Source organism: Ruditapes philippinarum, unplaced genomic scaffold (assembly GCF_026571515.1).
Source record: "Ruditapes philippinarum isolate M1 unplaced genomic scaffold, ASM2657151v2 ctg18441_1_1_1_1, whole genome shotgun sequence".
NCBI classification, from domain to species: domain Eukaryota; kingdom Metazoa; phylum Mollusca; class Bivalvia; order Venerida; family Veneridae; genus Ruditapes; species Ruditapes philippinarum.
This window is the reverse complement of record NW_026863347.1, coordinates 1-14,249: the sequence shown is the minus strand read 5'-3', so window position 1 is coordinate 14,249 and position 14,249 is coordinate 1. Positions and strand designations below refer to the sequence as shown.

At 34.4% G+C, this 14,249-nt stretch overlaps 1 protein-coding gene across 1 annotated transcript; it reads left to right on the top strand.

The window, feature by feature from the left end:
- Positions 1–9,134: 9,134 nt before the first annotated feature.
- On the top strand, positions 9,135–9,471 carry LOC132721898 (protein GVQW3-like; the record flags this gene model as incomplete). Its single annotated transcript, XM_060706276.1, has 1 exon — positions 9,135–9,471. A coding segment is annotated over exon 1 (337 nt), but the record flags the coding sequence as incomplete, so codon positions are not given.
- Positions 9,472–14,249: the final 4,778 nt, after the last annotated feature.

Below are 14,249 nucleotides of genomic sequence, written 5' to 3'. Positions count from 1 at the left end.
AGATCTCAAAGTATCATGCAATACTGCCTTTGTCCATTCCAAATTTAATGCAATCTGTTAAACGAATCAAACATGTGTCAGTTGAAAAACCACTTCTAAACCCTGACTGAAACTGCCTGACCATGACTCGGAACCATGACTTTCAGAAGACAAACTGAGCTATCCGGCCCGCTACACATTTTATCTTTAAAAATGAAACAGTTCTAAACCACAACATATTTTCCCACTATATCGATTTGTGTCCTTGAATTTCTTATGTTTACAGAGCATATTGAATTGAACTCATGCTTATATGCAGTCACAGGATGAGAAAAACGTTCAGCTTAACCAGAACTCGAACCTGTGACCCACAGAATAATGTACCGCAGCTGTAGCGATTAAGCTATCTGGCAGCTTACACATTTTCTTCCCTATATAGTGAACAGTTCTAAACCGTGACAGATACTTTTAGATTTTTTAAATTAACAGATAATTAATTCTTAATTAATAAATAAGAAAAAAACCTTACATACTCATAGTCTTAATTAAAATAACGTTACAATTTATATATTATTGTATAATTATTTTTACTAAAAATGGCTTAGATAGTTATTGGTTGTGCCATTATTTACAACAGGTCAATTTGAAAGTGAACATAACTGTGCTAATACATGTACAATATCTATTTTTTGTACAGATAAAAAACTAACCTTTTTTCTATGATTAGAAATTTTATGAAGGCTGATTTGTATTTTGCATCAAGGGCACCGGGCGAAAACATGAAAATGCAACAAACGAACCACTTTGTGGTAGATTGTATTTTCATGTTTTCATCTTTTTGTACTATGTTGATTTTCATATGGCACAAATCATCCACTATAAAATTTAGTGCACAAATTTATTCAAGGGCAAGTAACAATCTACTCTATGAAAAGTCTGTTGTCGGGTTGACTCAGGAGACCTGGAGGTTGAGACCGGTGTCCCTCCATTACAAATAGATAAGACAGAAGCTGTCCTTTTCAAACTATGCACATGTTTAAAGAAAAAAAATTAACTATGCACATGTAAATAGAAAACAAAATTAGAATAACTATTCAGAATATGAGTTTTTGAGACTTTATTAATTATATTGCTTGATCCAAGTTTAAGGACCTTTTCAATCAATACATGTTTTATCATTTATAACTTTAAATAGAAGCTTCATCCCTTTAATAATAATGACATAACTGTAACTCTTTAAATTCAGAAATATTATAAGTCTCATCATATCAATATACTAAGATATACATGCATGCACATAACATTAATAATTCCCAGTTTCTATTAAATAAATATGAAATCCTAACATTAACATTAACATGCTTTTGATGACCTTACAACTGGTAAATTTTATACAACAAAAAAAAGTAAGTAATACCTAAGATAGAGAAAAGAACAAATAATCTAGTAAACATGAGTTACTTCCCCTTAAAATATAGAAAACCTGAAACCCAACAGAACACCCTAAACAGCAAAATTATGAAATGTTGCAGGCTCAGTTTTATTAAGCCATGCAAATTAATGGTAAAGTATTCATAAAAAATAGATGGCCATGTGACAGCAGTAATTGCAGAAAATCGGATAGCTTTCAACATCCGGATACTGGTACACTTTGTAAAAACAATCATTCTGTGCAACAAATAAACGTAATATGGATAAAATCAATAGGATATTCGTTTACAACAGTTCATTACCTATCCTAATACTCATTTGCAGGTGCATTTTCTTCTTGTAGAAAAATTTTGAAAATATATAAATGAATGAATGAATGAATGGATGGATACGGCATCTATGTAGACCACAACGATTTTCGAAATCCGGGTTTTAGTAACTATGGGACAAGCTGTTAAACTGAGCCTGCAATTTCGTGAAAATAATATCACAATGCACATGCTTTTTACATAAAGTTATTAAAATACAAATATAGCAACATATTTGTTTACTTGATTTTTACGAATCAAATAAAACTAATTAACACAACATTACATTAACTGCTAATAATAACAGCTCCTTCCATAGGCCAAAATAAAAAGCATTCCATAAGAGACGACGCCGCTCATCGGCGTCGCCAATAAATGCGCGAGTGACTCACGTGACTGGTCGCCTTCACGAACGACGCCATATTTATTGAATGTAAACAGCGAAATTGAAACGGTGATTTTACTGATTGCAACAAATATATTGAAGACATTCTAAGTACTATTTAGCGATTTTAACGGTTGCCTCGATCATAAACTGTCCGAGTCTGAGCCAGGCCTATGTGATAATTGCAAATTTGTTTACCTTATATTTTAATGAAATCTGTTCCGGACAGTAAATTCAAGCTCTGTGCATTGGCGCAAAAGTTGATTCTTACATTATTAACAAGAATTTGAAACAGAGTTACCAACGTCTCCCACCTCTGGAAATTTTATATGAAGCATAGAATTGTGCTATTTCAAAAGATTGAAGTATATGATCAATGCTAGATCTGCAATGAGTTGTTGACCTTAAATGAGCAAGTGCGACCTTGACCCTGGAGGTAGAGGTCTGATTGCGCATGACACATTGTCTTATTATAATAAACATTTGTGCCAAGTTATTTCAAATTCCTTTCATAAATGACAAAGTTATGGACCGGACACGAAAGTGTGACGGACGGACAGACTGTACGTCTGTCCGTCCGTCTGTCCGTACGTCCCGAAATCTTGTGAACGCAACTCCTCTTAAACCGGATGGCAGATTTTTCTTAAACTTCAAGGGATGAACAACCTTAAGTAATGTGTAGATGGTAGTAAAGGAAGGAATTTTTGCTGCGACCAAATTTAACAGAATTATGGCCCTTTGTTGATTTTTTCACTATATACTATGTAGAAATTTTGTGAACGCAAATCCTCTTAAACCGGATGGCAGATTTTGCTTTAACTTCCAGGGATGAACAACCTTAATGTGTAGATGGTAGGTAAGGAAGGAATTTTGCTGCAACCAAATTTAACAGAATTATGGCCCCTTGTTGATTGTTTCACTATATACTATGTAGAAATTTTGTGAACGCAACTCCATTTAAACCGGATGGCTGATTTTGCTTAAACTTACAGGGATGAACAACCTTAATGTGTAGATGGTAGTAAAGGAAGGAATTTTTGCTGCGACCAAATTTAACAGAATTATGCGCCTTTGTTGATTTTTTCACTATATACTATGTTAGAAATTTTTTGAACGCAACTCCTCTTAAACCAGATGGCAGATTTTGCTTAAACTTCCAGGGATGAACAACCTTAATGTGTAGATGGTAGTAAGGGAATGAATTTTTGCTGCAACCAAACTTAACAGAATTATGGCCCTTTGTTGATTTTTTCACAATATACTCTGTAGAAATTTTGGGAACGCAACTCCTCTTAAACCGGATGGCAGATTTTGCTTAAACTTCCAGGGATGAACAACCTTAATGTGTAGATGGCAGTAAAGGAAGGAATTTTTGCTGCGACCAAATTTAACAGAATTGTGGCCCTTTGTTGATTTTTAGTTTTCAACTTGTGACACATGTAGTCCAAACAATATTTGACCTAGAGTCATACGATTGACAGAACATTGGCGTGTGGGGGCATCCGTGTCCTATGGACACATTTCTAGTTTAATTCTAAAATTGATACAATATGAAACATTTATTTTTATCTTTGTAAGCACGGCGAGAAAACTATTGAAATTATATAAAAAAAAGAAATGAAAGCAATTTGTTGCACAAGTGGACAAATCCTTTTGTAACATCTACGGGAAAAATACAGTTTTGAACTTTTTATGGACGATGAGTATTTATTAATGTCTCAGCATCACATTTTGGAAAAGATGTTTTGCTCTTTGTTTCGTGATGAAAGAGAAAATTTAAGCAAACAGAAACGAAAAAGAAAACTAAAAAAGTGTCATGTGATGAAATGACTCACAAGAAATATCTCCCACCATTTCAAAGCTGGTGCTTTAACAGATTTTATACGGAAAAAACACAATATAAACGTGATGTTCAGCTTACGAAATTTCAAGTCAAAACCCACAAAGCAATTTATGAATGATCAGCTAATTTCTATTATCCAGAATGTGTGCAAACACCTCACAGTGATTACCTTCCTTGGCAGAATTATAACCACTGCCTTAACCAAGTTCACGTGACCATAGAAAACAGGCACGTGACTGAAAAATGGAGGATACCTTAAGGACAGGACGAAAATAGTCTTATTTGTTGCCGTTTTTCTTTTTGTTTTCTCCTTCATTTTAAAGATTTGAATTCAGTTATGCTGTACAGTAAACAGTATTTCTGCAATATATTCAGATTTTTGGATCAAATGTTTTGTAGGCATATTGCTGTTTCCATATTTACTTAAGGTAAGGTTCAACTCTGCCCTATATCAAGGTAAAGGGTCAACCCTGACCTATACAAACTCAGACAGGGTCAACTTGGTCCTATGAATTGTAATATGATTGGACATAGATTGTTTAATAAATAAACGTTTTAAGGAGTAAATAACTATGCAGTTATCAGAGTTACAATCACTGTTTTAAACAAACAGAAATTGAAAAAAATTGGCAATGTATGTTTGAAATTGTCTTTGTTTAGTAGACATATAGAAATAGATGAAATGTTGTTATGATTGATCCATAAATAAAGCATGTTTCAATGAATGTTATTTTCTACAAAAATATCTGACAAAAATATCTAAACTCAAAAGTAGGAAAAAACATACATATCTATAATAAATTCTTACTTTTTCTACAAATGCTTGTATTGTAAACTATTCCTTTTTCTACAAATGCACATTCGTTCACAATTAAACTCAACATATTAGTGTGAATCTGTTAAACAATAACATACATGTATATATAAAATATTATATGTTTTTTTTTTTTAAGTAATCATCCTTAATCATTATAATGTATTATATAAATTATGGGTCGAGTTGACCCAGGCCGAGTTATCTTTAGGGCAGAGTTGAACCGGGTCACTGCTTGTAAATTATTTTTGTTTGTATGTTGGGTGAGTGTTTGTTGCTTTTTCACAACACTTTAATCATTGGCATCTTCAGTTCTACAGAGTGCTTTGGATATTTATAATCATTGGCTGATGCAAACAGCGGTCAAATGAAGTAAGTAAAGTATTTACATGAATAGCTATTAGCTCCATTTTAAAATATGAAATATAAAAATGAATTTAAGACCGATCATAATATATCATAATAGGCCGCATGTGACCAGGATTATTATTTTGTATAAAAATTTTGTATAAAAATTGTACAAAAATGGAAATCAAAGAGAGAAAAAATATACAAAATATACATCATACGAAATTACAAGTTTAATAACCAGAAAGCTCAGCCGGTAGAGCAGCCTAGACTTTGTATAGACATGGTTATAGGAAGGTCTCGGGTTCAAGTCCTGATCTGGTTGTTACTTGTATTATTCTTTGATGTATGTGTATCAGTTATACCTAAATCTTTCTGAATTGTCATACCAAATTTATATATTTGTGTGTGTAATTTTATTTGTTTGTTTCTTTAATTTTTTCTCACTTCTGTTGTATATCAGTTTTTCAGCGTGGACGGTAACTTGCACTTTCCAATACCGTCCATGAACAGGCTCAATCAAACCGAGCCTGCAACAATTTTGTTGTGTTGGACTTTCTTTAGGGATTCTGTTTTTCTCTATTTTACTCAAGACTTGGTATGCATTTGTGTAAACTCAGATATTTTAAATTGTAATTTCATTGTCAGTTGATGTATCTATAATGTACAAGGAAAGGAGTAGTGGCTTGAATATGAATTAATACTGAAGTAAAAACCGAGCCTGCAACATTTTCAATTTTGCCGTGTTGGGCTTTCTTTAGGGATTTTGTATTTATCTATTCTATAATAGTATTAATGCAGAATGTATCATAGGTGTAAATAGTAATTTCTTTCTCTTAAGCTTAAATGTAGCAGTACATGATGTATGTGTTTTTTTGTACTACTTAGTTTTACTTCTGTTATCACTTAGATAATTTCTAAATGAGCTAAAATGTGTTAATGCAACCACCTTTTTAGAATCCAATTCTTGTTGGATGTCTTTGCAACAATATCTTCTAGTACTGGAGAACCAACAGAACGAAAATTGCTCCGATAGCAGCAACATACGCCATCTTGATGAACTCAAGATCAGAGAAACTTTCAGCCTGGCACAGACTTACTACCATAATTGTTACAAAAGGGCCTTTGGATGACTCAGTAATTTATTTGCACATCATCATCTTTATAACGGTTTACTTTTCTTTGAAATTCCAACATCCTATTTTAACTTGGGACATTTTAAAGAGGGGGGGGGGGTGGTGGGGAGTAAATTGCTTTAAAATGCAGTTATTTTTTTATTTTGGTGATTGTAGTTTTTGGTTTTTATTTCTCAAATAATTTTAACCAAAACTACTATCACTCTATTTTCCTGTCTATACTTCACTGTATTGTACTGGGAAGTTATTGTAAGTTTCATAAATATATATATATATATATATATATATATATATATATATATATATATATATATATATATATATATAATATATATATATATATATATATAAATTACGTATGTTTAAGATTTGCTACTTACATAATTTTCCATTAAATAAGATATACATGGTGAGCACATCTCTATGTAAATATACGTACATACCGTATTATAAATTATGTGTGCTCATTCATGCATCTCACCGCTAAGATTAATTAGCAAGACATTGGAGCCATGCTTGGACACAATGAGCTGAGTGCTGTTTTGAGCATTTTGCATATATCGCAGAATTATCAAGATTCTTCATAACTTTACAACGTGTCATGGCGTTCGGTTCTCAACGTCCCAGAGCAAGCGCGCGCTAGACTATTTTCGATATATTTTTTTTTCATGACATTTAGGCAATCTTTTAGCGACACGTTATCATTTTATTATATATATAAGAATTTTTTTTATAATCAAAATATTTTTTCTGAATTAAAAAAAACTTGTGATAGCAGTCGTCTGTGTAGCGAAGCGAAGGGAGACCATTGTGTCGGAGTTTGGAATGTGTGAAAAAATGCTTTTACTATTTGATATCAAAATAACACTGCTTTCACCATCCGTATTTGATACCAAAATAACATAAGATATACCAGCAGAAACTAATGAATATTATAGAACAACTTAAGGTATTAAGGAGGAACTTACTCGACCAATGCAGCAAAGGAGAAAGAAAAGGTCTTCATATTCTTAGAAAGAAAAGGGAATTTCAAAGAAAACCGGAAGACGAAAACGATAAAAACGGTTGTTAAGTTTGTTCTCTTATACAATGCAACTCCTGCAATGAATGCGTTCATGGTCGGTGGGTTGGACGGTGGAAAACATGTGAAGATGGCGATGATTAATTTGTTGTCCTTTCTGTGAATAACAGTTAATTTAAAGGTGATCAAACGCACACAAGGAGTTTTTTTATAATGCTATGTTTGCCATAAAGATGTGCTGTAGAAGTTGTATCGCAATACCATGGCAACTTCATTCTTTAGCAACTTTTCGTACTAAAACAAAAAACCAAACAGCAGAAAATAACAACGACAAATTAAAAGAAAAACGAAATCATTGTTGGCACCTCCGACGAACCGGATCATGTGTCATTTATATTCAATTGATTTTTATGGCCGAGGCTTCTCCTCATGAAACGTCTCAAATTAGATGTGTACGATAAGGTTAAAAATAAGTCCAAACTCAAATATTTATATAACAAAATGAATGTAATAATACTTTCCGGCAGAAAAGGAAAACATTTTTTACCAAAAAGAGACCGTCACATCTTTAACATTTTGGTTTCGTCGTGGTGAGCAGCTAGTGTGCATGTTTCTTTATTTGAGGAAACGACAAAATAGCTCAGGAGTGCCCATTTCTGTTTTGGCGCACAATTTGTGATGTCACAAACTTACTACGCCCAAAATGTTTGTTTAGGCCAGTATTTCAATCAAATGATTCTTTGTAAGACATCATTACGCTATTTTTTTTATAAAATAGAGAGAAATACGAATCCCTAAAGAAAGCCCATCACGGCAAAATTGAAAATGTTGCAGGCTCGGGTTGATTGAGCCTCTTCATGGACGGTACTGTCCAGTGCAAACTACCGTCTACGCCCCATAGCAGAATTCAACATGAACTGGTACAATTTTGAAACATCCGCAGATGACCGCAGGGTTCCCACGCTACCGGGAAAACGGGAAAAGTCCGTGATTTTCAAAATCGCGACTCCCGGTCGTGAAAACGCCGGGAATTTGCTCCGTCCGGTAAAAGTTCGGGAATAGTCCGGGATTTAGTCCGTACCGCTTAGGGAAGTAATCGATATTGAACAATATGGCTGCCGCCGAAGCAACGTCCATTTCCTGGTTTGGATTATTGATGTTTTCTTCCACCGAGGATGGTTTCTTCCATCTGCGGATGTTTCAAAATTGTAAATTTTACCAGTTCATGTTAAATGTTGAATTCTGCTTAAGCCGGTGCTAGGGGGCGTAGACGGTAGATTGCACTTTACAGTACCGTCCATGAACAGGCTCAATCAAACCGAGCCTGCAACATTTTCAATTTTGCCGCGTTGGACTTTCTTTAGGGATTCTTATTTCACTCTATTTTAACAAGGTATCTTGGTATTTTGAACATTTTACAAATCAAATTCAGCTTTTTATACGGCAAATTGCTTTGAAACCTCGCTAGAAATTAACAATGAAAACGAACGAAAAAATAATAAAGTCAATAATATTTATACGAGGGTTGTTCGGAAAGTTTTGAGACAATATGATTTTCTCTCTGCGAATATTATTTAATACAAATAATAGCTTAATATGTTATTTATCCGAGTTATGTCTTTAAAACGTTGTAACGTTACTATACGGCATATAATCGTTTCCATAGCAACACCTGTCTACGCATCCTGGCGCACGGACTATTTTCTTGTTATAAATTTTCTTACTGAATAAAAAAGAGCCCCTAAAATTGCGCCAAACGTCACGAAAATTTCATGACGTCACTTCCAACTTAAGGACGTCATTTCCGCTAGTTGTTGAAGCCGTTACCGCAGATCATTATAGCAATACGTGCGCGACAAGACAACGACTATGGAAACACCGTCAAAAGAGGAACAGCGTGTTTTTATTAAGTTTTGCGTTAATCTTGGGAAAACGCCAACAGAAACTAAGCAACTTCTAAAACAGGCAAACAACGGACGTACTGTTAGTCGACCATTGGTATTTAGATGGCATAAAGAGTTTCGGGATGGCAGAAAGTCAACAAAAGACAAGGAAAGGAGCGGTCGCCCATCCGTCATCGACGATAAACTGACACTTGCAAGAAACGCGCTTCAGTGCGACCGTCGCATAACAGTAAGAGAAGTTGCAGAAGTTTGTGATGTAGGTACGGCAACTGCTCACAAAATGTTAACTGAGACACTTGCAAGTGGGTGACGAGGCATGAGAAATGTGTACGTTGTGAAGGTTACTTTGAAAAGGAGTAGCAGTTGACTTTTCTACGGTGACGTTAAACTCTGGAAATAACGGCAACGTCGGATAACGTCGTTGCGTGCGCCGGGTCACCGGTAATGTCTGTGCCTAACGCTTTGTAGCTTTTGTATACATGAAGCTATTGTTATGAAATTTTACACTATAATAGATGAGGTATTAAAGTAATACATAGTAAACTTTTGTTTGATTTTATCTTTTCCAACGCTAAATATTGACCCAGTCTCAAAACTTTCCGAACAACCCTCGTATAGTCATCAAAATTTTTTTTTTTAATTTATAAGGCAGTCGGGTTGTAGCATGTGGGATGGTGGGAGAGGGGAGGGGAGGTCATTATGGTCTTTGACACACGCCGAAAATATGATAAACAAGATCGACAAGGAAAGGCGGCCTTCAATGAACGCAGCCCCCACCCGACCCAGCAACAAGCGCCAGCGGCAAGGAGCCCAGGAGGACCCCAAAGAAAAACAGGACAGGGCACAAGGCAGAGTACGGGCAGGCAAACCACTACATCAGAATACATAATAAGTAACTTATATTGAAATAAAACAAAACAAATAAATGATTTAATGTAAGGCCCACAATGTCAAAAGGCACAGGGGAAGGGGACATGAGACACGGGGAAGGGGGGGGGGGAATAAAATAAATATAAACCAGGGACAAGGGAAGATACTTACCGTAGACGAGAAACAACAAGAGACACGAGCAAAAGTGTATACCTGTGGTTGTACCTTGACCGTCAAAAAATAGAAAATGAAGCTATTAAAAGGAAATTTCAAGAAGATGAACTCAACAGTGAACTTGTACCGTCCATGAACAGGCTCAATCAAACCGAGCCTGCAACATTTTCAATTTTGCCGTGTTGGGCTTTCTTTAGGGATTCTGTATTTATCTATTTTATGATCACATCCGTGTTATTTGTGCCGTGTGGCGGCTGTAAAAAGTCTCCCCGTACATTTAATCAATGATGTTATATTTTCGATCCTTGAAGATCGTTCAGCACGACATTATTGTTGTGCTTGTGGTATTTTTCGTTTCAACTTTTCGGCATTTTCTAGTCGGGTGGCTCCAATATTCCTACTTGAATAATGTTGAATCACCCTTAGGATATGTTGCCTGCTTTTTAAATTTGTCTTTTGACCTCTTATCTGTGATATGCAGGCATCATAACCTCTGATCCCCTTTCAAAATTCCATTTTAATTAGTTCCGCCCATTGTTTTCTCGTTTAGGGCACACGCTTTTTATTACTTGAGGACCACACGCCGCTTTTATCATGGCGATAAAATAGAGAAAATTAGAATCCCCAAAGAAAGCCCGACACGGCAAAATTGAAAATGTTGCATTGAGCCTGTTTATGGACGGTACTGTCAAGTGCAAACTACCGTCCAGTTTCAAATTATTCACATTCACGAAAAGGGGATAAAGTAATCAATTATTTTTCAAAAATATTGCTTGTTCGACATTTTTGTATGGAAATACCGTCAGAAAATATAATATGATAAACAAGATCAACAAGGAAAGGCGGCGTTGAATGAACGCACCCCGCTTACGACCTAGTAACAAGAACCAGTGGCAAGGAGCCCAGACGGACCCCACTAAAAAAGCAGGACAGGGCACAAGACAGAGCACGGACAGGTAAATCCGAAAATGATAAATAATTTGTAACTGATCAACAACTAAATGATTGAAAATTAGGAAATAATTTGTGACTGATGAGAAAGAAAACAAATAAAGGATCCTTTTATATCTAAAAGAACTATTGCCAAGATGACAGTATGTTGTTTTAAATAATTTCCTATTCTATAGAATCACGGGGGAGGAACTGTTACACGAGGGATTGTGTTCTTGTGATAACTGTCACGAAGTTTTTCGAAAAACTTGTACACTCGTCAAAAATGGTCATTCTCATCTTTAAAAAAATGAATTTTAGGTGTTAAATTAAACTTTAATGATTAAGCTTGCCTTACATCTTGTATTTTGTGTCAATACATAGGGACCCGGCACAGTGTTGGGATAGTGTAAAAAAGTAATTCTAGAAGAAAAATATATAAAGTTTATATGTAATATATAGACAAGAGGTTGCACTTGCCAAATCGGCAGAATGTCACTAGTCCAGTATAAGTCAAAATTGCAAAGTCATTTTTACGTAAATCATATTAAGTTATATATCAATTTGCAGCTAAATGACATCACTTGACGTTGACAATAACATTATTGTTCCAACTTAAACCGTTTTTAAATAACAAACCGATATTTCGAATGGAACATCGTATTTTTGCTAGGTCGACATCAACCTTGCAACCTGTCAACACTCGATTTTCTACGTGTTAAAAAGCAATTCTAAACCATGTCATTGTCGCAACTCGCACTAAATCGATAAAAAAACAACAAAGAAACAACTTACCGCCTGAAATCGATTTATAAAATGTTTTATTACATCTGTAAACAACTAATTTCTGAATGTGAAAATGAAAGTTGTTATCGGCATCCATTGGCTATCATGTGACCGATTTGAAACGGATTATTTCATTGGTTGATTAAAAAACAAAGCTGATCTGGGTCACAGTATCGTCCAATCAAACGGCGTCTTACAACCGGAGCCGAGTATGTCTCATGGCTTTAAAAAATATATTTAAACGGAAGAGTAAAAAAAAAGGAATGTTTGCTATAATTGATTGGTTTTAAAACAATTTCCAGCAGTAAGTTGTTTCTTTGGTTTTGTTTTATCGATTTTTTTGCTGGTTGGTACAATGACATGGTTTAGAATTGCGTTTTTACACGTAGAAAATTAAGTGTTGACAGGTTGCACGGTTGTTGTCGACCTAGCAAAAATACGATGTTCCATCCGAAATATTGGTTTGTTGTTCAAGAACGGTTTAAGTGGAAACAATAATGTTATTGCCAACGTCAAGTGTTGTCATTTAGCTGCAAATTGATATATAACTTAATATGATTTACTTAAAAAATGACTGCAATTTTGACTTATACTGGACTATTGGAATTCTGCCGATTTGGCGAGTTCAACCCCTTGTCTATATATAATATATAAACAATATTTTTTTTCTAGAATTACTTTTTTACACTATCCAAACACTGCCGGGTCCCTTTGTGTCAATACATCTTCAGAGTTATCATACATTGAAAAATCGGGCATATAAATGCATGTAAATGCCTACAGCTGCCATCCTTTTATTATTTTACCAGCTTAATATTATGAGGTTAACTAGTTACGTAACTAGTTAACCTATTAACAAACTATTTATTTATTTATGAGGTCAACTAGTTACGTAACTAGTTAACCTCTTAACTAACTAACTTACGTCTTAATTAACTAGTTAGTTATATGGTTATCTGGTGACAGAAATATGCCACCATTATTTCTTCATCAAGTTTCGTAAAATTTGCAAATAATTTACGTCTTTTTGCGTTTGCAGCATTTACGTGACTTGCAAGGTGCACTCTGGGTATGACAGAGACCTAACGAATGCATAATTGCAAGGATCATTTCGTGAACATAGTGACTTTTGTGATTGCAATATTGCTTTAATTTGACTTAAGTCGCCCTATGACTTTATGTGACAGTATATGTTTATGTGTGTCGTATTTTTCGAAAAGCTCAGTACGATTTCATTATTTTTATCGTTGTATTATTCATTGACATAAAGTTCTTGCGCAAATCATGTAATAATATAAGCGCAAATCCTCAATATTCAATGCTTAAAGATATTATATTGGAAAACATTAAGTATAACAGTACTCAATGTATATTTTTAAAAATAGTTTTTAATTTCTAATGCAGTTGTAAAATATGACAATTTTCTGAATAAACTTCCCTTGACGTCCCTTGTTTTCCATGTGATATAACCATAACGCATGTTTAAACATAACTCACGTGCACTATAACATCTATATCATATTATATAATAATATCACCGTAACGACATTTTCGCACATAAATTTCATGAATAAATGCTATATCAAAGCGAGCATAAAACGTCAAAAAAGTGAATTATCATTACATGTTATTATAATGTATTTGGGGACATGATAAAATTAAACTCACAATCGTCACTCCTATAAATCTGCGTGTGATATTACATGCTTGTATGTATTTAATTAAACGCGCATCATAATAGTTCTCCATTAATCAAACAGAACAGTCGAGTGCTTAATTACACGATATAGACAGCTTTAGAAAAAGGAATGCTTATACCTCTTTTGATACCAGAAGTGACGCCAATAAGTTTATCATCTGGTAGAGGAAGACCTCAAGTGCCCCTCCGTGCATTTTTCAAGCACGATGGTCCGTAAGACAGCTGGATAGCTTCCGTCCAAAGTCTAATCAACAACGGTAAGGGCAAAGTAGTTTGAAGTCAACAATCTCAACTCGACAACAGACGACCAAGCAATATAGTGCATTCAATGTAATTTTTTTAAAACCATAAAAAAGGGTGAAAAACAAAAGAAAAAAATGAATTTAATATATATTCATTATCATATAAGTATTCTCACATATAAGACAATGAAAAAACATACATGTGTAACACTTTGAAAGTAAATCGATTAACAAGATGTTGAATGTGCATTTCCCTTTAATTGATATTATTGACTGTTTATAGAAAATGTTTGAAACAATATATTACAATTATATGTAAATGAGATGAAAGCAATGTATGGGAAACGTACTTCGAGAATTCAAGTCTAATCAAAGACAC